General features: G+C 44.3%; 1 protein-coding gene across 2 annotated transcripts; it reads left to right on the top strand.

Annotated features, from left to right (window-relative positions):
• Positions 1–8,547: 8,547 nt before the first annotated feature.
• On the top strand, positions 8,548–23,927 carry Spic (Spi-C transcription factor). 2 transcript variants are annotated; one of them, XM_006979839.4, is made up of 6 exons: positions 8,548–8,594; positions 11,697–11,767; positions 12,292–12,415; positions 14,827–14,942; positions 18,476–18,584; positions 21,878–23,927. In XM_006979839.4, exons 2-6 carry the CDS (start codon positions 11,765–11,767, stop codon positions 22,282–22,284), a joined length of 759 nt encoding a protein of 252 aa, XP_006979901.1. In that variant the 5' UTR covers positions 8,548–8,594; positions 11,697–11,764; the 3' UTR covers positions 22,285–23,927. The 2 variants fall into 2 exon arrangements, with proteins under 2 accessions (XP_006979901.1, XP_076410709.1); XM_076554594.1 differs by lacking the exon at positions 8,548–8,594 and adding an exon at positions 10,251–10,593.
• The last annotated feature ends 745 nt before the right edge of the window (positions 23,928–24,672 follow it).

The following is a 24,672-nucleotide window of genomic DNA, read 5'->3' as shown; positions in this document are numbered from 1 at the left end:
TCTAAATTTTTAAAAAATTTTAAATGCCATATTCTGTAGGTCTTTGAAGTGTTTGAAGACTACCTATCTATCTGAAATATATCTATTTATAACTAGAAGACTTACCTAACATGGCGATAAACATGATTATCATAGATGACTAATTATTAATCTATTTCTTAATTATCTATTACAATTTTAAATGAGTTACATAAATGTAATACCTCAAACAAGAATAGAAATATATATACAGTATAACAAAATTAACTTTAAGTTTGTATCAATAAACTAAAATTTATACCAATGTAAAACATTTTAAACATAAACTAAAATCTATACCAATGTAAAACATTTTAAACAAGTTGTTCTTTAAAAGTAGGTTCATTAATCTACCCTTTTTTATCATCTCTATATCCTATATATCTATATCATATCCCCTTTTCTTTTTTAGAAAGAGATCGCATTTATAATCAACCTGTTTTAAATAAAAATATTGGTTTTTTTCTGTCCCACACCAGAGGGCTCTTCTGATTTGGGACACAAGAATCTCTTAACCATTTTTGTTTAAAGCAATATGTCTGGGTTTAGAGGGGGAGTGAGCCAATTCCACCTCTAAAGCCAGCTTGGTATATTTGGGAATTTGGGTGTAGCATCTCTTACTACTTCCTGCTGGAGGGGGGCGCTGTATCTTATGGGGACACAAAGAAAATTTTAGGCCTATGGGGTAGTCCTTGAGGCTGTGTTGTGGGAGCCAGTTGTCTTGAAACCGTTCTGGATGTTGGATCATCTGGGCCATGGTGTCATCGGAGATCTTTCAGGGGGTCTTGGCTGGTCAAACCTGATGTATCTTTTTTTTAAATTTATTTATTTTATTTTACAATACCATTCAGTTCTACATATCAGCCACGGGTTCCCCTATTCTCCCCCTCCCACCCCCTCTCCTTACCCCCAGCCTACCCCCCATTCCCACCTCCTCCAGGGCAAATTCTCCCCCGAGGACTGCGATCAACCTGGTAGACACAGTCCAGGCAGGTCCAGTCCCTTCCTCCCAGACTGAGCCAAGCGTCCCTGCATAAGCTTCAGCAAACCTGATGTATCTTTTTTTTTTTAAGATTTATTTATTATGTATATAGTATTCTGCCTGCATGTGTCCCTGTAGACCAGAAGGCACCTCATTACAAGTGGTTGTGAGCCACCATGTGACTGCTGGGAATTGAACTCAGGACCTCTGGAAGAGCAGTCAGTGCTCTTAACCTCTGAGCCATCTCTCCAGCCCCTGATGTGTCTTAATCTGGAACAAACCCATAGCCTCTGGCTTTCTGTGGAAACAAAAACAGAACCTCTTTTCCAAAGCAACATATCCTTATATTCAAATTTTGAAGTCAAGGTACCTTTAAAATATACATTTTGGCATAACTCAACAGCTTTTACAATCAAATGTTTTTGTTTAGTCATGAATATCAGAGACAACATCATCCAGATTGTCTGTGTGATAGCCATCTTTATGTGGCTTATTACCTTTACTGTTTGTTTAAAGGATTTATTTTTAAAAACCATCTATTTGTTTATATAACTGTATATATATATTTTTCTCTTTTAAGTCTATGTACATTTTTATACACATTGTAAACTATTTCATCTGAATCAGTCTTATTGTGAAGCTATTGCTTTAAACTGTAGCCTTCTAAGCCTGAAACTGTGGTGTGGCTGTTGGCTCCGCCCACTTTAGCTTCCCAACATGGCGGTGGTATGTTTCCCGCCAGCTCTGGGAGGTATCAACTCTCAGAAATAGTGGGTCTATGTTTTTATCAAAGTAGCATGTAGCCCAGAAACCTCTTTTTGTTTTGTACTAGCAAAGGCTAAATCTACCACACAGCAGCAGCGTAATGTGCCTCTGGCAGACACCTCATTCCTGCCATACTGCAGGTCAAACGTGCAGGACAGGCAACTGCCAGTAGTTCAAACCCGCGGTGTCTAGCTGCCTGTATGAGACATGAAGCAGGAACCTGGTTTTGGCTCTGTTTAGAATTGGTTATTAAATATTGTCAGGTTTAAGGTGGACACTCCGAGCCGTTGGGCGCCATTTGTTGCTGAAAAGCTTCTCTCCAGGTTCCACCAGGCCCCACAGTCCCACAACCCATGTATAAAATAATCACTCAGACGCATATATTGCTTACAAACTGTACGGCCGTGGCAGGCTTCTTGCTAACTGTTCTTATATCTTAAATTAACCCATTTTTATAAATCTATACCTTGCCACATGGCTTGTGGCTTACCAGTATCTTTATATGCTGCTTGTCCTGGCAGTGGCTGGCAGTGTTTCTCCCCCTTCTTCCTGTTCCCTCAATTCTCCTCTCTCCTTGTCTCACCTATACTTCCTGCCTGGTCGCTGGCCAGTGTTTTATTTATACAGAGCGATATCCACAGCATTTTTTCTTCAAGGAATAGCCTTGAATAGAACACAAATAGCATGCTCACTAAGATCAACAATTAATAAATGGGACCTCATATAACTGAAAATCTTTGGTAAGGCAAAGGATACGGTCAAAAGAACAGAGTGGCAGTCTACAGAATAGGAAAAGATCTTCACCAACCCCAGATCTGACAGAGGGCTGATTTCCAAAATATATAAAGAACTCAAGAAACTAGACATCAAAACACCAACTAATCCAATTTTAAAAATGGGGTACAGATCTAAATAGAGACTTATCAACAGAGGACTCCCAAATGGCTGAGACACACTTAAGAAGATGTCCAACATCCTTAGCCATGAGGGAAATGCAAATCAAAATGACTCTGAGATTCCATCTTACACCTGTAAGAATGGCTAAGATCAAAAACACAAATGACAGTTCACACTGGTGAGGATAAGGAGCAAGGGGAACACTCCTCCACTGCTGGTGGGACTGCAAACTTATATAACCACTTTGGAAATCAATATGGTGGTTTCTCAGAAAACTGGGAATTGAGCTATCTTAAGACTCAGCTATACCACTCTTGGGCATATTTCCAAAGGATACTCAATCATACCAAAAGGAGACTTGCTCAACTATGTTCATAGCAGCTTTATTCGTAATAGCTAGAACCTGGAAACAACCTAGATGTCCCTCAATCGAAAAATGGAAATGGAAAAAGAAAATGTGGTACATTTACACAATGAAGTATTATGCAGTTATTAAAAATAATGACATCATGAAATTTGCAGGCAAATGGATGGAACTAGAAAAGATCATCCTGAGTGAGGTAACCCAGACCCAGAAAGACAAACATGGTGTGTACTCACTCATAAGTGGATATTAGCTGTAAAGGAAAGGATAACCATGCTACAATCCACAGACCCAGAGAAGCTAAGTAACAAGGAATGCTCCAGGTGTGGGCGACACATGAATCTCACTGCGAAGGGGAAATGGAATAGACATCACAGGTAGAAAGAAGGGCCCGGATGGGGGCTGGCATGGGAGGGACCAGGTTAGGGGAGGATGGAGGGAGAGAGTACTGGGAGAGACAACTGGATTCCGGGGCATCTCTGGGATAAGCTAGAAACCTAGTGCAATGGAAACTCCCAGGAATCTGTGAGGGGGACCCTAGCTAAGACTCCTAGAAATGGGGGATACAGAGGATACAGAGCCTGAACTGGCCATCTCCTGTAACCAGGCAAGACTTCCAGTGGAGGAATTGGGACCCCAACCCAGCCAAACTCTTTGACCTTCAATTTGCCCTGCCTGGAAAATGTGTTGGGGTAAAGGTGGCACAGAAATTATGGAATTAGGCAACCAATGACTCTTCCAGCTTGAGACCCATGCCATAAGCTGCCTGGAGGGTCAGAGCCCAGAGACTGGATAGCTCAGAGACCTAGGATGGAACCTAACATGACTCAAGATGTCTTAATGATATTCTGATATACTCATAGATTGTTGCCTAGCCCAACTGTTATTAGAGAGGCTTCATCCAGTAAGTGATGGGCACGGAAACAGAGACCCACAGCCAAACATTAGGCAGACCTCAGGGAATCCTGTGGAAGAGGGGGAAGAAGGGTTGTGGGAGCCAGAAAGGCCAAGGACAACACAAGGAAATCCACAGAATCAGCTAACCTGGACTCATAGGGGCTCACAGGGACTAGACCACCTAGCAGAGCAAGCGCCTGCATGGCACTGACCTAGGCCCGCTGGACGTATTGTTACAGTTGTGTAGCTTGGTCTTCCTGTAGGACCCCTAACAGTGGGAGCAGGGCTGTCTCTGACTCTGCTTTTGGGACCCTTCCCTCCTACTGGGTTGCCTAGTCCAGCCTTCATAGGAGAGGACGTGCCTAGTCTTGCTACGCTATGGCTGGCTGATATCCATGGGAGATTTGCCCTTTTCTGAAGAGAAAGGAGGAGGAACGGAGAGAAGGTTAGGGAGGGGAAGAGGGGAACCTGATGTGGCTGGAAAAAAAAAACAAACCAGTTAATTGAAAAAAAAAAAAGAAAGACTTTTCTATTTCTGGTTTTTTGAGACAGAGTTTCTCTGTGTAGTCCTGGCCATCCTGGAGCTCACACCAAATATTATGAGACAAAAACCCTACCATTCTGTGTCTGTCAGGTACTGCTAGGCCAGGGGCCTGCCCTTGAGAGTGCTTTGTGCTCAGTGGTGGCGCACGCCTTTAATCCCAGCACTACGGAGGCAGAGGCAGGTGGATCTCTGTGAGTTTGAGGCCAGCCTGGTCTACAGATGAAGTACCAGGACAGCCAGGGCTACACAGAGAAACCCTGTCTTGAAAAACAAACAAACAAACAAACAAAACAAAGAGTGGTTTGTATACCCAGTGAGACTCCATCAGAGAAAATTAATTTTTCATTTGCCAGTGGTTATCTATTGGAGATAGATAGTTTCTGGGCTAGGATGGGGGCTTGTGTCCACTTCCACTCTCAGCCCCCCATCTGGTTTAGACTTGCGCAGTCTGGGCATACTCCCACCCTCTCTACTTTCCTGTGCACATTTAGTCCTGTGGTACACAGAAGACCTCATTTCTTTGGTCTCCAGGCCCACCGGCTCTTTTTGTTTGTTTGTTTGTTTTTCGAGACAGGGTTTCTCTGTGTACTTTTGGTGCCTGTCCTAGATCTCACTCGATAGACCAGGCTGGCCTCGAACTCACAGAGATCCGCCTGGCTCTGCCTCCCGAGTGCTGGGATTAAAGGTGTGCACCACCACGGACCGGCCGGCTTGCCCGGATTAAAGGTGTGCGCCACCACCGCCCAGCTTGCCCACCGGCTCTTAGGACTGAACGGTTGCGTTTCTCTCTTCTAACCTAGAACAGTGTTGCACCTAGACATGACAAGCCTACTCGCCAGCCTCCCTAAAGAAGGCGGCAGCGCTTTCTCATGGATTGATTACACAACCTTTCCTCGGCGGCAACCAGGTCGTCTGTAGCCCGGACTGGCCTCGAACTCCCTGTGTGGCTAAGTAGAACACCGACTTCTGATGCTCCTGCTTCCACCTCCCTGCACCCTTCTACCCCCAGCTTGATGCCGTGCTGGGGATTGAACTCAGGGCTTTGTGCCTGCTGGGCACTCTACCAAATGAATGCTTCTCCGGCCCTTTGTCAACATCATTGCTAGTTTACTTATATGCATTTGTGGTCGTCGTCGTCATCCTCATCATCTTCTACATCCATCATCGTCGTTGTAGTCATCCTCATCCTCATTGTCATCCTCGTCGTAGTTGTTGTCCATACCGTCTCCCCCTTGTCCACCCCCCCAGATGAGGTATCACTGTATCAGTCCACCAATTTAGCCTCCCCAGTGCTGAGATTATATAAGCGTACCTCCATACCCTGCTGAAAAACTAGTGCTTAGAAAGTTCCTGTCCTCACATTCATTTAAAACACAGCCAAGCCAGGCACAAGAGACAAGCCCCCTGCGGAGCCCTGGGAAGGTGCCAGCTCCTGCCTCCTCCTGGTCCACCTGTTTCCTGCCCGGCCCTCCTCCGCCAACCCCGACCTATGTGTATTTCCCTCTGGCCTTGGCTCCGTGTCTTGACTAAGCCGGCTCTCCCTTCCATCCCCTGTTCCTCTCCTCCCCTCCCGGGTTTGCCAAGACAGACTCTCGACTTGTTGCCCAGACTGGCCGGCTACTCCTTATGGAGCTCAGGCTCGGGCTGGCCTCCAAGATGAAGACCATCATTTCCTCAGTGGCACCCTTGCTGGAGATGACAGTGATGAGGTTTCATTTGCTGAGACAGGGTCTCAGCTATGTGGTTTAAGCTGACTTTGAACTTGCAGTCCTTTCTGCTGCCCAACATGGGATTGTAGGTCATTGTATTTGTTTATGTATTTATTTGGCTTTTGAGACAGGGTTTATCTATGTAGCCCTGGCTGGCCTTGACCTCACTCTGTAGACCAGGCTGGCCTTGAATCCACAGAGATCTGCCTGTAATCTAGAACTGCTGGGATTAAAATTGTATGCCATCATGCCCGGAAGCTATTGTACTTCTTTTTAAAAATATGTACTTGATTCTCATTAGAACCCGTTTAGAGACTTGGCTCTTAGACACCGGACAACTACCGAGTAAAGAACTCCAAAATACACATGTATCAAGTGAACAATATGAATAAATTGGATGTCTTGAAAACGGGTGAAGATTTGATGGGGCTTGGGAATCCAATAAAAACAAATCAACAGAGTGATTAGGGTTCTATTTTTTTTTTAAGATTTATTTATTTATTATGTACACAGAAGAGGGCGCCAGATCTCATTACAGATGGTTGTGAGCCACCATGTGGTTGCTGGGAATTGAACTCAAAACCTCTGGAAGAACAACAGGCGCTCTTAACCACTGAGCCATCTCTCCAGCCTCCAGGGTTCTATTTTTGTTACTTTAACATCTACATTTAAGAAGAGGGGCTGTTGGTTATATTTGCATAACAAACCATCTCAGACAAGAACAAATTCAAAGGTGAAAGGTGACCAGCACTCAGCCTTCTCAATCTTCCCATCCACAAGATTTACTGAAAATTTGTTTAGATTCCCTCCCCCCACCTCTACCCCACCCCTCCACCCACCCCACCCACTCCCACCCCCAGCCAATTGGGATCGCTCTTAAGAAGGTCCTGCGGAGGCTGCGAAAGTCTTCTGAGGAGGAGGAGTTTGTCTCCACATCGATCAGACGCTGTGTTGGACAGGTATGTGAACCACATTTGTGGCGGGAATGCATCGAGGAGGCCTGGAACGTCCCCCAAATTTCCATCAGAGTCACCAAAAAGCCACTTTAACCTTCGGGTTAAGTGGGGGACTCCTTGGCACCAGTTGCTGGAGTGTCTGTGGACGATGAAGATGGTGGCCATTTTTTATCAGTTTTTCAAGACAGGGTTTCTCTGTGTAGTTTTGGTTCCTGTCCTGGAACTCTCTCTCTGTTGACCAGGCTGGCCTCGAACTCACAGAGATACGCCTGCCTCTGCCTCCCGAATGCTGGGATTAAAGGTTTGCGCCACCACGGCCTGGCTCCCCACCTTATTTTCTATGTATTTGTGTTTTCTCCGTGTCTGTCTGCAGCCCTGACATATCTAGTACCCACAGAGACCAGAAGAGGGTGTCAGATTTGGGGCTGTCATGTAGGTACTAGGAGCCCCCTGGAAGAGCAGACAATGTTCTTCACTTCTGAGCCATCTCTCCTGTTCACCCCTTTGCCTCTTCAGACGGTCTTGTGATGTAACTGTTCTTAAACTCCCAGTGATCCTCCTGCCTCTGCTTACTGAGTGCTAGGTTAAGTGTGACACCACAACCAGACCTTTCTACCCTTGGAGGGAGTCAGTTCTGGTTCCGGGATAGAATTCAGATCACCAGGCTTGGCAATGAGTACCCTTACCAGATTACTATTCCCTCTTGAATGAGCTGTGGGTTCTCACATTTAGGCCGGTCAGGAAAAGCTATGATGCCATGGCTGGGCTCTAAATCTTTTTTGTTGTTGTTGTTGTTGTTGTTGTTGTTGTTGTTGTTGTTTTGGTTTCTCAAGACAGGGTTTCTCTGTGTAGTTTTGGTGCCTGTCCTGGATCTCACTCTGTAGGCCAGGCTAGCCTGGAACTCACCGAGATCTATCTGCCTGGCAGTGCCTCCCGAGTGCTGGGATTAAAGGTGTCGCCACCGGTCCTGGCTCTAGATCTTAAAGGAAGGTTACAAAGCATAATCAGGGCTGGTACGGTTTAGGCTGCGGAGGCTCATTAGGAGGTCTTAGGGTAGGCTGTTCAGTCTAGAGAAGTTATGGTCCCAAACTGGGAGAGAAGATACATTTTTAAAAAAGGAGCGGGCATGAGAGACAGGTCAGAGGCCTCTGGACAGGCTAAACAGACCAGAGAAGTTGAATGGGTATGGGAGTGGGAGAAGGGGGGGTTGGGCCTTGAGTTTGATTCTAATAGTTGGGCCCAAAGAATGCAAACTAGTACATGTCCCTTCAAAATAATAGCCTCTGACATCTTTACTGGCCACACCAAGAAATGGAATTATGTAGGCACTGTATCTTTTAAAAAAAATCCCCTCCGTAGCACTTCCTTAAAAATAAGTATTTATTGCAACTGTGCCAGCGTGTTCTTGATAGTGTCCTCAATGACATCGCAACTTGGTGAAGAGTTCAAGTGTATCTTCCTGGTAAGTGTTCAGCCCATGCTTCTCCAAGCCCTTTATATTAACTGCCCGTTTTCTCTTTCAGGTGGATGCTTCTTGCTTGGGCTGTTGTCTTATTTGTCTGTTGAGTTGCAAATGTTCTTCTTTCCTTTGTATTTGCTGCTTAAGAGTTGGGAGAAGGGTCTGGGGCATCAGTTAATGTGGTGCTGGGAATGGAAACCCAGGCTTGAGGGGATACAGCCCCAGAAACTGCAAATTTACAGCACACTCTAAAATGAAACTGCTTCAGCTCCTTTATTTATAGTTCACAGAAACCTTGCTTTAGGAGTCTAGTGTAGAGTTTGCTTCTACTAAAATACTCCAGGCACCTTTGAATAATATTTAGTTCAACGTACAGCAAGCTTCAGCACCAATGGGTGAAGTCACGATTGCCTAAAAAGTCACGGATGGCTTTTAAAAACTATCTAATACTAATAATGTTCATTTGGTGGGTGGCACAGCTAAAATCTCAGCGCTTGGGGAGACTGACTGAGGATCGACATGAGTTTAAGACAAGGCTGGATTACAGAATGAGTGTGAGGCTAGCCCAGGCAGGGTCCAAAGTCACTATCCTCAAAGAGCAAATAAACAGACCACCAAAAAAAAAAAAAATTGATCAAAGAACACAGCCCATATTGGATTTATGAATGTTCTTCTTGTGTTTTAAGTGAAGTGATGTGATGCGAAGATTATGCATTGTGCTTTGATCTCACTGTATTATTTGCTATTGAATTGTTATTATTATATCAGTATTATTAAAAGATTGCCAGATGTTGGTGGCACATACTTTTACCCAGCACTCGATGTTTTAATACTGATATTTCAGAGGGAGGTGAATCTCTGAGTTCAAGGCCAGCCTGGTCCACAAAGTGAGTTCAGGACACAGAGAAACTCTCAAAAATAAAAAACAACAGCAAAAAAATAAAATAAATGCTAAACATTAAATAATATTAAAGAGTGTCATCTATGTTTATGGGATAAGAACTTGAGTTAACAGCCTCTGGCTTTATTTATTATTTATGGTTTTTTGAGACAGGGTTTCTCCATGTACTTTTGGTGCCTTGCCTGTGTAGCTTTTGGAGCCTATCCTGGATCTCGCTCTGTAGACCAGGCTGGCCTCGAACTCACAGAGATCTGCCTGCCTCTGCCTCCTGAGTGCTGGCATTAAAGGTGTGTGCCACCACCGACCAGCTAATCAATATTTTAAAAAAATAAAGAGACCCTTTCTCAAAAAGTATTGGGGGGCAGTTAAATAATAAATTTGTCCAGATGTGGTCAAGCATGTCTACAGTCCCTGAACTCTGGAGGCTGAGGCCGGAGAATTGCAGGTTCAAAGAGAGCCTGAGCTGAGATCTTGTCTCAGAAGCAAAACAGGACTGGAGAGATGTCTTAACAGTCAGAGGCACTGGCTGCTGGTCCAGAGGACCCAGCTCCAACTCCCCGAAGACACGTGGGTTGCTAAGGTGAAAAAATTGAACTTCAAAACTTTTCAATTAAAAGTATTTGGGAGTGGTACAAGGTCGTCTCCCATATAGCCCAGGCTGGCCACAAACTCAAATTTGAGGTAATCTTCCTGATATTTAGCTTTGTGGGTGCCAGGGTTATAATAGAGTGCTAGATAGGACTATAGGTTTGCCCTGTGGCGCCCAGTTCATAGAGCAGTGTTTAAATAATTGGGATTCTGCAACGTGTTCCTGTGATCTCTGTTCTCTCACCAGTTAAGGAGTGAAAGTGACCCACCCACCACCTTCAGCTGTTTTTACATTTAAGACCGTGTAGGAGCAGAGGTGACAACAGTCTGCAGGAACAGGCGCTTGCCCTGTACACATGAGAGCCAGGCGTAGGGTCTCCAGAACTGCTGGAAATACTGATGTGCTAGCTAGCTTGGGGTTGTGGTTGCTGTTTGTGTCTCCTGGCACAAGCTAGAGTCATCTGGGAAGAAGACGTTTAACTGAGAAAGTGCCTCCGATAGACTGGCCTGTAGGTGAGTCTGTGGAGCCTTTTCTCTCTCTCTCTCTCTCTCTCTCTCTCTCTCTCTCTCTCTCTCTCTCTCTCTCTCTCTCTCTCTCTCTCGGGTGTTCTTGATTTTGTTTTGTTTTTTGAGACAGGGTTTCCTGTGTAAAAAGTCCTGGCTGGCCCGGAACTCACAGAGACGCATTTGTCTCTGCCTCCCAAGTGCTCCTGTGGAGGATTTTCATGATTGACCATGAGAGGGCTCTGACCACTGGGTGTTGCCACCCCTAGGTGGGTGGCCCTGAGTTGTGTAAGAAAGCAAGCTGAGCAAGCCAGTACATGCCATTTCTCTGTGGCCTCTGCTTTAGTTCCTGCCTTGGGTTCCCGCCCTGACGTCCCCCAATGGTGGACAGTGACATATAGTAAATCCCCTTTCTCTCCAGTTGGTCATGGTGTTTTAGCACAGTAACTGAAACTGCCAGGGGGAGTGAGTGGCCTCCTGTAATCCCAGCACTTGGGAGCATGAGTCAGCACGAGCTGGCGAACTTGACCCAGTCAGCAAATTGTGGGGCTCAAGTGAGAGATCCTGTTTCAGTATGGGAGGTAGAGAGTGTGGTGGAGGGAGACACTCGGCATCCACTTCTGCTCTCTGTACACACTGGCATGCATGATCAGCCACACAGACATGTTTGTTACACACACACACACACACACACACACACACACACACACACACACACGTGTACACGCATGCACATGCACACGAATGCATGCAATATGCATACATAGAATGACAGAAAAGTGAAACATTCATAGGAAATCTTGGGGAAAGAAAAATTGTTCCCATGAAAGAATTAAGATGATGGCATTTTGCATTTATAATATTAAAAAAAAACATTTTCTGGGCAAGATCTGTTCATTTAGGATCAAATTAAAAGTTCCTTTTGTTTTAAGGTTAATCTCATACCTGTAATCCCAGCATTCCAGAGGCCACTCGGGAGGAGTGGTATGAATGGGAGGCCAGCCTGCGCTACAGACTGAGTCCTGGTCTCAAAAAAACCCAGAGACAAAATAAATAATAAGTGTAAAACCTATTTGGGATTGTCCTTTTACTTATTTTCCTTCCTCCCCCAGAACTGGTTACTGAACCCAGAGCCGTGCGCAAACAGGCAGGAGCTGTTCCTCTCCCCAGTTAGTGAACAATGGTCAGTGCTTTTGTTTGTCTGTCTGTTTTTTTATCTTCACTCTCCTGGTTTTAAACTGAGACTTCTTTCTTTTTGAGACAGGGTGTCATGTATCCCCGGTTGGCCATATGTGGCCAGGGGTGACTTGAAGTACCCGCTCATTCTGCTTCAACTTCTAAGTGCTGGGATCATAGACGTGGTGCTGGGGACTGAACCCATCATTTTTATTTATGCTATATACAACCTTATACCGTATGGAATTCTATAATTTTTATAGTATTTTAAGCTATAGGATAAATACTTTGGGTAAGCACCAGACTGAAAGACCAATGCTTTAAATACTGAACTAAGAAACTGGCTCTCACATTTGGTGACATCTGAGCCACTACGGATTGTCTATGGCCAAGAAGCTGGTGAGCATTCTACACTGCAATGAATGAACAGCCTCCTGCAGTGGGAAAGAACTTAGCCAGTCTACTGTGCCCAGAGTGCGGAAGGTGAAACTCTCCGAGCAAAACAGCAAAATTACATTTTATTAATTTCAGAACTCCCAAATTGCACCGTTGTTGCCACAGACTTGCACTGAGCAAGACAGCCTGGGTCAAGCATTTGAGGATGCTTTTGAGGCGCTGACACAGCCTTCAGTTGGAGAACTTCAGTACTCGCCAGGTAAGAGCGGTCGTTTGCTCTCATCTCTCGGCACATGTGTTGGTCACATGCATATGTAAGAGTAAAGGCGTGGACGCCTGATAGACGTACAATGTCTGGCACTTGCAAGGCTGGGGAAGGGGTCTCCCATGGGCTTCCCAGCTAGCCAGCACACCCTCATTGATGGGTTCTAGGCCAATGCAAGACCCTGTCTCAGAAAACAAGGCTGTTGAAGGATGATATCTGAGGTTGACTTTGGCTCACACATGTGTGTACCCACATACATGTACACCTGCATGTGGTACACAGAGAAACATGCAGGTGAAAAACCACCCACATCCATAAAATAATTTTAAAAAGTAATGTGGAGCCGAGGCAAAGGGGTCATTGTTTTGAGGCCAGCTTGATAATACATAGCTAGACTTTGTCTCAACAAGACAGAATAAACATAAAGTCTGCTTACCATTGCTTACTATATTATTATTCTCCTGGTTTTCCAAGAAAAGCTTTTCCTTTAAAAAATGGATATGTCAGCACTCGGGAGGCAGAGCCAGGCAGATTGCTGTGAGGCCAGCCTGGGCTACCAAGTGAGCTCCAGGAAAGGCGCAAAACTACGCAGAGAAACCCTGTCTCAAAAAAAAAAAAAAAAAAAAACCAAGAAAAAAAAAAAAAGGATATGTATATGGTATATTGTGTATATGTGCATGGTGTGGTGTATTGTGTACATGTATATGTGTATGGTGTGGTGTACTGTGTATATGTATATGTGTGTATGGTGTTGTGTATTGTGTATATGTATATGTGTGTTTGTATGGTATATTGTGTATGTATATATGTATGGTGTATTGTATGTGTATATGTGTATGTATATGGTATGTTATGTATGTATATTGTGTATTATGTATATGTGTGTGGTATTGTATATGTGTATATGAATATGTATGTATATTATTATCTGGACCATTATTAGAGTATGGAAGTCAGGGGACCACCTTGGGTGTCATCCTTGTCTCCCTTGTATTTGCGCCAGAGTCTCAATACCATGCACATGCCAGGCTAGCTGGCCTGAAAACTTCTGGGACTCTCCTGACTCTGCATCCATCCTATCTTGCCACAGACACACTAGGATTACAGTACTCAGCTTTACTGGCTTCTGGGGACTTGAACTCTGGTCCTTACGTTGATGTGGCATGTGCTTTTCCCATGGAGTCATCTCCCAGCCCAGAACAAGCATTTTCTTTTTTAAAGATTTATTATGTATACAGTGTTCTATTTGCATGTATTCCCGCAGGCCAGAAGAGGGAGAGATCTCATTACAGATGGTTGTGAGCCACCATGTGGTTGCTGGGAATTGAACTCAGGACCTCTGGAAGAACAGCCAGTGTTCTTAACCTCTGAGCCATCTCTCCAGCCCATTTTTTTTTTTTGAGACAAGGTTTCTCTGTGTAGTTTTGGTTCCTGTCTTGGAACTCACTCTGTAGCCCAGGCTAGCCTTGAACTCACAGAGATCCGCCTGGCTCTGCCTCACAAGTGCAGGGATTAAAGGTGTGTGCCACCACTGCCGCTGGCCCTCAGAACAAGCATTTTCATTGTTATATCTCTCAGGCCTTCCACTCACCTAAGACATAGTCTGTGTGGAAGAATGCAGCGGGGTTTTTTTTTTTTTTTTTTTTTTGGTGTTTTGAGATAAGGCTTCTCTGTGTAGCCCTGGCTGTCCTGAAAAACCATCTATAGACCAGGCTGGCCTCGAACTCAGAGATCCACCTGCCTCTGCCTCCCAAGTGTTGGAATTAAAGGCATCTGGGATTAAAGGTGTCTGGGGTTAAAGGCGTGCACCACCACCGACCAGCTCTATGGTTATTATTCTTTGATCTATGTAAGATGCATATGTTGTCGATTGAGTTTACATATGGTATCGCAGAGTTCCAAGGTTAAAAGCAGTCAGGGACAGGAATATTTCTCCATAAGGCAAATGGGTTATGAAGAAGAGTATCTATAATATTAAAATGTTGGGAGCTGGGTGGTGGTGACGCACGACTTTAATCCCAGCACTCAGGAGGCGGAGGCAGGTGGATCTCTGTGAGTTTGAGGCCAGCATGGGCTATGGGGTGAGTTCCAGGAAAGGCTACACAGAGAAACCCTGTCTCGAAACCTGCTCCCCCCCAAAAATTTAAAATATTGGGGTAAATACCATGGGAGAAATATAAAGTGTTAAGAAAACTTAGAAGGCAGCAATCAATAGAATTTGGGTCACCTTGGGCATGGGCATGTGTGGGTATGTGTGCATGTGTGGGTATGTGTGCATGTGTGGGTATGTGTGCATGTGTGGGTATGTGTGCATGTGTGGGTATGTGTGTGTGTATGTGTATAAATGAATGTGTGCTTGTAAACTTGGACTTATGAAGTGTCTTTCTGTTCTGTTTTTAAATTAGAAAATAATAAAAATTACATGGCATTCCTTAACCATTATCCTAACATCAGAGGCAGTTCCAATTGGTGTGGAATGTTACCCCCAGAAGAGCCCACCTATAACTGGAGAAATGTAACTGTGAGTATGCTCAGGGAGACTAATCGCTCGGCACAGAACAGCACCCACACCTGCCATGCTTTTGGTGTAGAATGAGTGAGGTTATTAAGTTTAAAGCTACCATGAGTAAAAGAACGAGACAGCAAGGAGCAGAGAGACAGAAGAGCCTTGGGTCAGGCGTGCAGAGCAGAGGAAGCCGGAAAGTTTGGGAACAGCAGTCACCTAGAGTTCCTGCTAGGCAGAGGGCGCCAAGCAGAACATGTTCTCCAGGGTGAGACTTTGAATTCCCGCCACAGGCGTTTTATATCGCATATCAATGAGTCTTTAACTTTAGGGAGGCGCCTGAGACTAGCTCACCTTTCAGGTGCGTTCAAGGCTATCATGTTTTTGTTTTTGTTTTTGTTTTTTTTTCTCAAATGACCTCCTGTTCTCAAGGACATGGCACTCCTCGACTGTTTTCTACTTTCCTTTTCTCCTTCTTCCAGGGCCCGGAGGTCCTGGCCCAGCCCTGGACAGTGGAGTCTTAGGAGACATTTTAAGAGTAACAGGCTTGACTCTGAAGTGAATATCCATGACAGAGTGAGCAAGTAGCTTTAGATCCCTTTCCATGAGTCCATCACTTGTGTCCATTCTCAGCACCCTTTCTCTCTCTCTCTCTCTCTCTCTCTCTCTCTCTCTCTCTCTCTCTCTCTCTCTTTCTTTCCTTTTCTAAAGATTTTATTAATTATGTATACAGTGTTCTGTCTGCATGTTCTGTCTGCATGTGTCCTTGCAGCCCAGAAGAGGGCACCAGATCTCATTGCAGGTGGTTGTGAGCCACCATGTGGTTGCTAGGAATCGAACTCAGGACCTCTGGAAGAACAGTCAGTGCTCTTAACCACTGAGCCATCTCTCCAGCCCTCTCAGTACCCTTTCTACATGTTCTATCACACCTCCGTGTACATCTGTTTACATATATGTACACACATTATGGATGTGTGTATATGCATACTAGGGTCCGCATCTGAGGGAGAATATGCAGTTTTTTTCTTTCTGAGATTGTGTGACCTTACTTAATATTATACATACTAAGTTTGTCCATTTTTCTGCAATTCTGTCATTTCATTTTTCTTTCTAGGTTAATAGTATGCAGTTTTACATAGCTTTTTCAAGTTTTAATACGGTAGGTCTGACTGTAAAACTCGGTTTTTCTGAATAAAGGCAGTGGGGAGACAGATGAATAAAGAGAGGGAGCTGGCCATGGTGCCACATACCTATAATGGCAACATTTGGGAGATAGAAGCAGAAAAATCAGGAGTTCAAGATCATCCTCCACTACATAGTGTGTTTGAGGACAGCCTGGGCTACAGGAGACTTAAAAAACAAAACTATGGGCTGGAGAGATGGCTCATAGGTTAAGAGCACCAGCTGCTCTTCCAGAGGTCCTGAGTTCAATTCCCAGCACCCACATGGTGGCTCACAACCATCTGTAATGAGATCTGGCGTGCTCTTCTGGCCTGCAGGGACACATGCAGGCAGAATACTGTACACATAATAAATAAATAATCTTAAAACAAAACTGTGGCCCCAACAGACACCCAAGGAGGAAGGCAGAAGCTGAGAACTGTTATCGGTCACATGGAAACTAGTGTCTGAGTGGCTAACAGTAAATGAGAGTGGTCTGCGGGCTGGCGTGGTTAGGAGCACGCTCTGCTCTTGCAAAGGACCAGTTCAGTTCAGTTCCCGACACCCACAGGACTTCTCACTATTATTGCCTATAACTTCAGTTCCAGAGGACCCACCACCCTCTTCTGGCCTCTGTGCGCTCTGCATGCACACAGTGCACAGATATACGTACAAACAAAAGTTATACACACAAAAGAAAAATAAATAATAGGAAAAACCCCTCAGTTTCTCCTTCATCTTCAGGCATGTGTGTTATGTCTAATATCCTTTTTCTCTGTGTAAATCGGGCCTTGCTGCATCTTGTATTTTCTTTTTCTTTCTCTCCCTTTATTTTCTTCTGTGTATGTATAGCCATTCCTTATTTATTAGATGCTGGGAGTCAAACCCAGGCCCTAAGGCCATGTATATACTAGGCAAGCACTTTACAGACAGCGATGTCTCCAACCCCATAAACCACTTCTTTAAAGAGGGGATTTGGGGGCTGGAGAGATGGCACAGAGGTTAAGAGCACTGACTGCTCTTCCAGAGGTCCTGAGTTCAATTCCCAGCAACCACATGGTGGCTCACAACCTCTTGCAATTGGATCTGGTGCCCTCTTCTGGCCTGCAAGGACACATGCACACAGAACACTGTATTCATAATACATAAATAAATCTTTAAAAAAATACACATTAAAGAGGGGATTTGGGTTCCAACTAACCTAACCTCTTGTCCTTTTCCGATTGCCAGGTAAAACAAACTAGGGTTGTCTGGCAGCCCTACTTTCATGGCTCTTAGCTTGCAGAGTGTAGACGGCTTCTTGTAGTTGGGAACCCCTGACCTGACAGTGTGGGGATGATACAAGACAGCTCAAGTCCAGCCCCTTCCACTGCGTCTAATTAACAGTGGACACAGACGCGTCTTTGCCACCTGCAATGGCAGGAACTTCTTCCTCTTGTCCCTCGGTCCCGTCTGTCATCATTCTTCCCTTACCCATGTAGGCGTTCAATCCACGAAATCCATGAAGAATGAAAACCCATCTTCCCTTGGCGCTGACACTCTAATCTTTTGATCGTTTCGTTTGGGGCGCAGGGAGGGGGGGGTTCCTGTTTTTTGTTTTTTTTTTTTTTTTTTTGACACAGGGTTTCTCTGTAGTTTTGGAGCCTGCCCTGGATCTCTCTCTCTCTGTAGCCCAGGCTGGCCTTGAACTCACATAGATTCACCTGGCTCTGCCTCCTAAGTGCTAGGATTAAAGGTGTGTGCCGCCATCACCTGGCCCTCCTGTTTATTTTTTGAGATATAGTGTTTGTCTACAGCCCAGACGCTATAGCCCAGCATCTCCTTACTCAAAGCAGTCCTCCTGCCTCAGTTACTTGCAGCACTGCTTTAGCCTTAGGCTTCCTGGTGCTAGGGCTGCGGCTGCGGTTGTGAGCTGCCATGCCTGATTCACGCTGATTCTCTTGGCTCTCTCTCACTCGGGGCATCCTTAGAAGAGGACATGGGTGGAGGAGTCAAATGTTAACTTCTTTTTTTTTTTAAGATTTATTTATTTATTATGTATACAATGTTCTGCCTGCATGTATACCTGCAGGCCAGAAGAGGGCTCTAGATCTCATTATTGATGGTTGTGAGCCACCATGTGGTTGATGGGAATTGAACTCAGGACTTCAGGAAGAACAGCTCTTAACCTCTGAGCCATCTCTCCGGCCCAAATGTTAACTTCTATCCTTGGTCCTCTCTGTATCTTTTGATGATCCCTGAGATGATCTGGCTGCGGTGGAGGTGGCACTTGAGAATCCAGATATTTAGTACCCTTTGCTCTTAGCATTGGTCTTCAGCCACTGACTGGGGGTGGGGCGGGGAGGGACAAACTTCCCCTTACTTAGCATTCTGCTGTCTTGTGTATGTAGAATGGCTCTGGGGACTTGTATTTGGAAGAAAATATCCATCAATCTCTGCACAGCATAACTGAACACCAGCTGGCACAAGCCACCCTCTTCCAGCAAAAGGGAGGAAAAGGTATGCCGATACGACACCCCTTACATAGGTACAAAGGAATGTTATATGTGTTTTGGATTTTTTTTCCCTTTCTTCTTTCATTATGTAGCCCAGGCTAGCCTGGAACTCACTAGTAGACCAAGATGTCTTCAAATCCACAGTCCTACCTCAATGTTCTGAGTGTTGAGATTATAGGCATACAGCCCCACGCTGGATGGAGTTCAGAGTTAATGATATTTCTAAGTGTCATCTTGTAGCTGAACATGATAGCACTCAGGTCCAGCACTGAGGCAGGATTCCAAGTTTGAAGCAAGCCAGGGCTACATGCTAGACTCTATCCCAAGAAAAATCTGTTAACAGCCTGAGTTGAACCATTCCAAGAGTGTTGGGTTATTTATTGGGTCATAGGCAACTTACTGATGATTACAATCTAGAAGAAGAAAAATGATGCTGCCACCCCACCCCTAGCAGCCATTAACTACCAATAGCTCCTATAACTAATATAAGAAAAACTATATATAATAAGTACAATAACTATATACAATATATACAAGCAATAAATACCTAAACAATGCTAGTCCATTTGCATTTGACAAACTCAGAGAAAATATTCCATTATCTATCCTATTTTGGTAAGTTCAAAATGTCCCTGATTCGCTTTCTATCCTAACTTATATTACTAACAGAGAACTATCTTATAATGTCCTTCAAATTCATACACTTACACCTATTTAGTGAGTTTCTTTTCTGAAATTCCTAACAAGGAAAACTATAACTATCTAATCTTCAACTAACTATAACTATCAATCTTCAACTCCCTCAGAGACCCAAGGAGGAAATAATATTACCTAATAAAACAGGAAGTGCAAGCAAGCGGCTTCCAAAAAAAATGTGAGTTGACAGAAACAGCCAGCTGCCTGGACAGTCACCAGAGGTTTCTTCGAAACGTTGGGGCATCACCTTCCACCTATAGGCTTAGTGTATCTGACAGACTCATTTGTGAAGTAGGATGTACACAAGGCCTACAGTTCGACCTCACATTGGGTGAGAGCAGTCCATGTACCAGAAACACCTGAATTCCACTAGTGTCCTGTCGTGATTCAGGATTTTAAATTCTGGAAATTGTTGATATTTTTGGAGTTCAGCTGTCCATTCTTCTCAGCTTGTGGGTGGCTTCATCTCTTTTATTAAATGCCAGTCTACCATTGAGAGGTTAGACTCCGTCAACTTAGTTACTCTTTCAAGAATAACTGCTTCAGCTGCTGTTCCACTGCACATCAGAAGCCATTGGTCCACTGCCAGTTCAGCTGCCTCTGAAGAAAGGGGCACTGTACCTTTTCCAGATTGCAAAGGCCACTTCGGTGATGGTACCATATTGCCCTGGCCTCAGAGGATGCCTGTTGCTGAAGTCACAACCACACTTGTCTTGGCAAGAATTGGTAGTTCTTTGTTTCGTGTCCTGTCTGTCCATTTTGTCCTGTTTGTCAGCAGTCGATTCGAGGATACTTTGTTGTCCAGTGGCTAACTTTTGCCACAATGAAAGTTAACTCCATATACAGTTTCTTCAATGCCCATATTTTCTTTGAAGTAGATTGGTGCTGCCAGGAGCCAACATGTCTCATTGACATAAAAAAAGAAAAATTTTCTAAGTTATTAAAACATTGTAAATGCCATATTGTGTAGATCTCTGAAAGGTTTGAAGATGACCTGTCTATCTAAAATATATCATCTGCTCGACCTTGAAAACATACCTAATATGACTACAAGTTCTATTGTAATGTCTAACTACTAACTTTCATTTCTTTATATCCTAAAATATGACTACAAGTTCTATTGTAATGTCTAACTACTAACTTTCATTTCTTTATATCCTAATAGTTGGTAATAATAACATTCAAGGATTAGCAAATTGCATTACATTGTTAAACTGTACAAATACAATATCTTGAACAAGATTAGAAATATACTATAGCATTTTCTTTTTTCTTTTCTCTCCCCCTCCCCAGCTGAGGACTGAACCCAGGGCCTTGTGCTTGCTAGGCAAGCACTCTACCTCTGAGCTAAATCCCCAGCCCTTCCGTATAGCGTTTTCTAATTATCAATCTCAATATATATCATTTGTATACAATATACAAATATCCAATCCAATGTAAAGTATTTAAAACTAGTAATTATCTTTTAAAAGTAGATTCAATAACCTTTTTATCTACATCGTATCTATATCTTCTCTTTACTTTCAGAGTAGATTCGATAATCTACCTACTGACCCCCTATTGCTACAATGCAGGCAGTCTCAGATTCTGTGTGGGTTCTGTGCAGGTGGCCACAGCAGCAGTGGGTTGACAGTACAATGGCCATATCATGTTCAGAAGACAGTGTCACAGTTTGTAAACCCAAGATAATACAAGCCCTTTGGGAATAAACTATCCTAATTACTCAAGGAGAAAATAGAATCTAGCTGAGAGGTGTTTTTTTAACTACTGGTGGGTCCAGTGGGACATGATACAGCATAAGCTAATTTGGATGTCATGGAGGTGACTGTCACTTTAATTTCATGAATTCTATCACAACATGCAATCCACACAAATCCTCTAAATTTCCATATATAGTCATTTTGAGACACAAATGATTACATTCCTAAAAAGATGACAGAAGCTGACCTCAGCACTTCATTTCATCATAGTTGCAAATGACAATGACCTTAGGCATTGCTCCTGGACGAGGGCATGAAAACTTTTTTTTCTGGCCTTTCTACTGCAGTTTTTTTTCTTTTTAATTTTCAGGACATTTTACCGCTCCAGAGCTAACCTCTAAGTCATGGCTAATAATTTAATTCCCTTAATATTTTAGGGCCAAGAGGTGACAATATTAAAGAGCATTGGAACTAGAGGTAAAGATGGCCGTGAGCCGAGATGTGGGTGCTGAGAATCGAACCTGAGTCTTTTCTGCAAAGCTCAAGAAGTGATCTAACAGCTGAGCCACCTCTCCAGCCCCTTGTACATTTCATAATGTGAAACGATAGTCGACATTTAACTGTGAAGGAAGACCGCCTTCAGATGAATCTCCAGATGAGGAGGCCCAGGCTTCCTGTTTCCCTAGGACAGTAAATAACTTTTAACAATTTCCACATTGTAAGTCTAGTGCAAACTTCAAGAGGCCTGTGGATCCTTCTGGCCTGCTGGTAACTTCCTAAGGCAGTGAGTGTGAGGAAGCAGGCGCAGTGAAGCTTCCATTTCTGGGGCTCGTCAAGTCCTTCACAGGACCTTCCAGGGACAGCCACAGAGGGTTTGACGTCTCCTCTCCCTTCCTTGCAGGCAGGAGGAAGCTTCGTCTGTTTGAATACCTTTATGAATCTCTGTGCAATTCAGAGATGGCATCTTGTATTCAGTGGGTCGACAAAACCAAAGGCGTCTTTCAGTTTATATCAAAAAACAAAGAAAAGCTTGCTGAGCTTTGGGGCAAAAGAAAAGGTAACCGAAAACCCATGACTTACCAGAAGATGGCCAGAGCCCTGAGGAACTATGCCAGGACTGGAGAGATCACGAAAATCCGGAGAAAGCTGACCTACCAGTTCAGCGAAGCTGTTCTCCAAAGACTCTCTCCATCTCCCTTCCTGGGGAAAGACCTCTTCTACTCACAGTACGGCCAGTCTGATCAGGAGTATCTCAGCTTGAACTCCTGGAATCCAAACTACTACCCTTATGCCGGTTACCAGAACTAAGCCACCCCAGCTTCGAACTGTTCTATCATTTCTTGCTCTGCTAGGATCAGAAAACCCAGGGCTTCAGAATTTTCCCTCACAGATCCCACATCTATGATACAGAAACAACATCTAAGGAGGGCTGTGACAGAACACGTGCAGACTTTTCTTGTTGTCCTGACAACTTTGTTTTTTTTTTTTTTTTCTCCGAGACAGGGTTTCTCTGTGTAGCTTTGGAGCATGTTCTGGATCTCGCTCTGTAGACCAGGCTGGCCTCAAACTCACAAAGATCCGCCTGGCTCTGCCTCCCGAGTGCTGGGATTAAAGGTGTGTGTCACCACTGTCTGGCTTAGTCCTGACAACTTTTTAGGTAGTTCAAAGGAAGCTGAAGATATACAGATAGCTGCAAGTGAACGAACTATGAGCATCCTTCTCATCGTTTGCTTTTGTAACAGACTTAGTACCCATAGATTGGGTAACCAAGAACAGTGTGGATCAGACTAGATGCATCTCCTGTGGTCCAGGGTGGCTTTGAACTCACCGAAATCCAGGTGGATCTCAGTCTCCCAAGTGCTAGGATTAAAGGTGTGTGCCACCACTTGCTGGCCTCTGCTTAATCTAGTGGCTGGCTCTGTCCTGATCTTCAGGCAAACTATTTGTTAGAGTGCAAACAAAATATTACCACCATTTTTTTATTTTATTTTATTTTGGTTTTTCAAGACAGGGTTTCTCTGTGTAGCTTTGTGCCTTTCCTAGGACTCAATCTGTAGCCAAGGCTGGCCTTGAGATCTGCCTGCCTCTGCCTCCTGAGTGCTGAGATTAAAGCCACTTGGCTTTTTGTTTTTTGTTTTGTTTTTTCAGAGCTGAGGACCGAACCCAGGGCCTTGCGCTTAGGCAAGCGCTCTACCACTGAGCTGAACTCCCACCCCCTGGCTCTTTGTTTTAAGACAAGGCTTCTCTGAGTAGTCGTGGAACTCAGTGTGTAACCAGACTGGCTTCTCCAGTTGTAGAGATCCACCTACCTCTGTCTCCCAAAGGCTGGGATTTAGGGAATGGCACCACACCGCCACAGCCAGGCAGTGATGACCACCCGGCTGTGATCAGTGTTGATTGTCAAGTTGATTTAAACTGTAACCATCTAGGACACGTGCCTCTGGGCATGCCTGAAGGTATTTCTAGGAAGGATTAACTGGGGTGTGTGTGTGTGATCCTCCCCCGAATAGAAATCTGCTGCTTTGCTCGCTGGACCACCCTCACCTTGCTGGAACCCGTGCATCCCCCTGCCGCCGCCGCCGCTGCCGCCGAAGCGTTTGTTGCCGTCAGAACTGCGATGCTGGACTGAGGACTGCTCCAAGGCCCTCGTGGGCTGGCTGGGCAGCTGCTGGTTCTCAGTCTCGGGCGACATGTAGACAGCCACCATTGGACCACGGGACCCCGCCAGTCATTGCTCTCAGTCACCTGCTCAGCAGCCTTAGAATTACGTTTCATATGTACTCCATCAGTTCTGTTCTCTAGAGAGTGCTTCACCTGTAAACATGTGATAACAGAGCCCATTGCTTTGTGCAATTAATACATGCTAATACAAAATGTTTGCAACAACATGGGTGAACTTCAGAAGAAATTTTAATCTTAACCCCAGATAGGTTTATTAGGGTGCACAATATTTTGGAGAACACAATACCGCCACATTTCCCCCTTTTTGTCTAAAATTTAGAAAAAGGTTATAACTAATACAAGAAAAACTATCCAATAAGCACATACAATATATACAGTCAAGAATTACATTAACAATGTCTAGTCCACTAACATTTGACAGATTCAGACAAAAAAACCTCCATTATATATATTAATGTCCAGTCCAGTAACATTTGATAAACTCAGACAAAAAAAATTTCATTACTTATCCTATTTAAAATAAGTAAATCCTTTTTAAGAGTATTTTTTTCTTTTCATAATAGATTCAGTAATCTACCTTTTTTATCTACCTTTTCATTTTTATATTTTTTGTTTTTTGTTTTTTTCTTTTTTCCAGATACGGGGTCTCTGTGTAGCCCTGGCTGTCCTGGAACTGTTTTTTACAACAGGGTTTCATTATATAGCTTTGCCTGTCCTAGACCAACGTAGACCAGGCTAGCCTGAAACTCACAATAACCTGCCTGGTTCTGCCTCTCCAGCACAAGCGACAGAGGTGTGTGAGACTATGTAAGTGAAATGAGAGGCACAGGGAGGTAGGGGCCTCTGTCGTCTTGTGGAATCAAACCTTGAAATCCTGGCAGCAGAGTTACCAGGGGCCCCGACCAGGGCTTGGGGAGGTGCTGGCTAAGGAGCAGAGCTGTAATTAGAAGACGTTCTGATGTCCTAGTCCTCCATAAGGTGACAGTTAACAGTGTCATTGTACATGTGAGATGG

This window comes from Peromyscus maniculatus, chromosome 18 (assembly GCF_049852395.1).
Source record: "Peromyscus maniculatus bairdii isolate BWxNUB_F1_BW_parent chromosome 18, HU_Pman_BW_mat_3.1, whole genome shotgun sequence".
Lineage (NCBI taxonomy): Eukaryota > Metazoa > Chordata > Mammalia > Rodentia > Cricetidae > Peromyscus > Peromyscus maniculatus.
Note: the sequence above shows the minus strand (reverse complement) of the source record. Positions and strands in the feature narration are given on the sequence as shown.

Bases quoted from the DNA above. Each gene is read 5' to 3' on its own strand.
- Spic (XM_006979839.4), top strand. The intron at 14,943-18,475 runs GTGAGTATGCTC...TTGTGTATGTAG, and splicing joins ATAACTGGAGAAATGTAACT to AATGGCTCTGGGGACTTGTA. The intron at 18,585-21,877 runs GTATGCCGATAC...CCTTCCTTGCAG, and splicing joins CCAGCAAAAGGGAGGAAAAG to GCAGGAGGAAGCTTCGTCTG.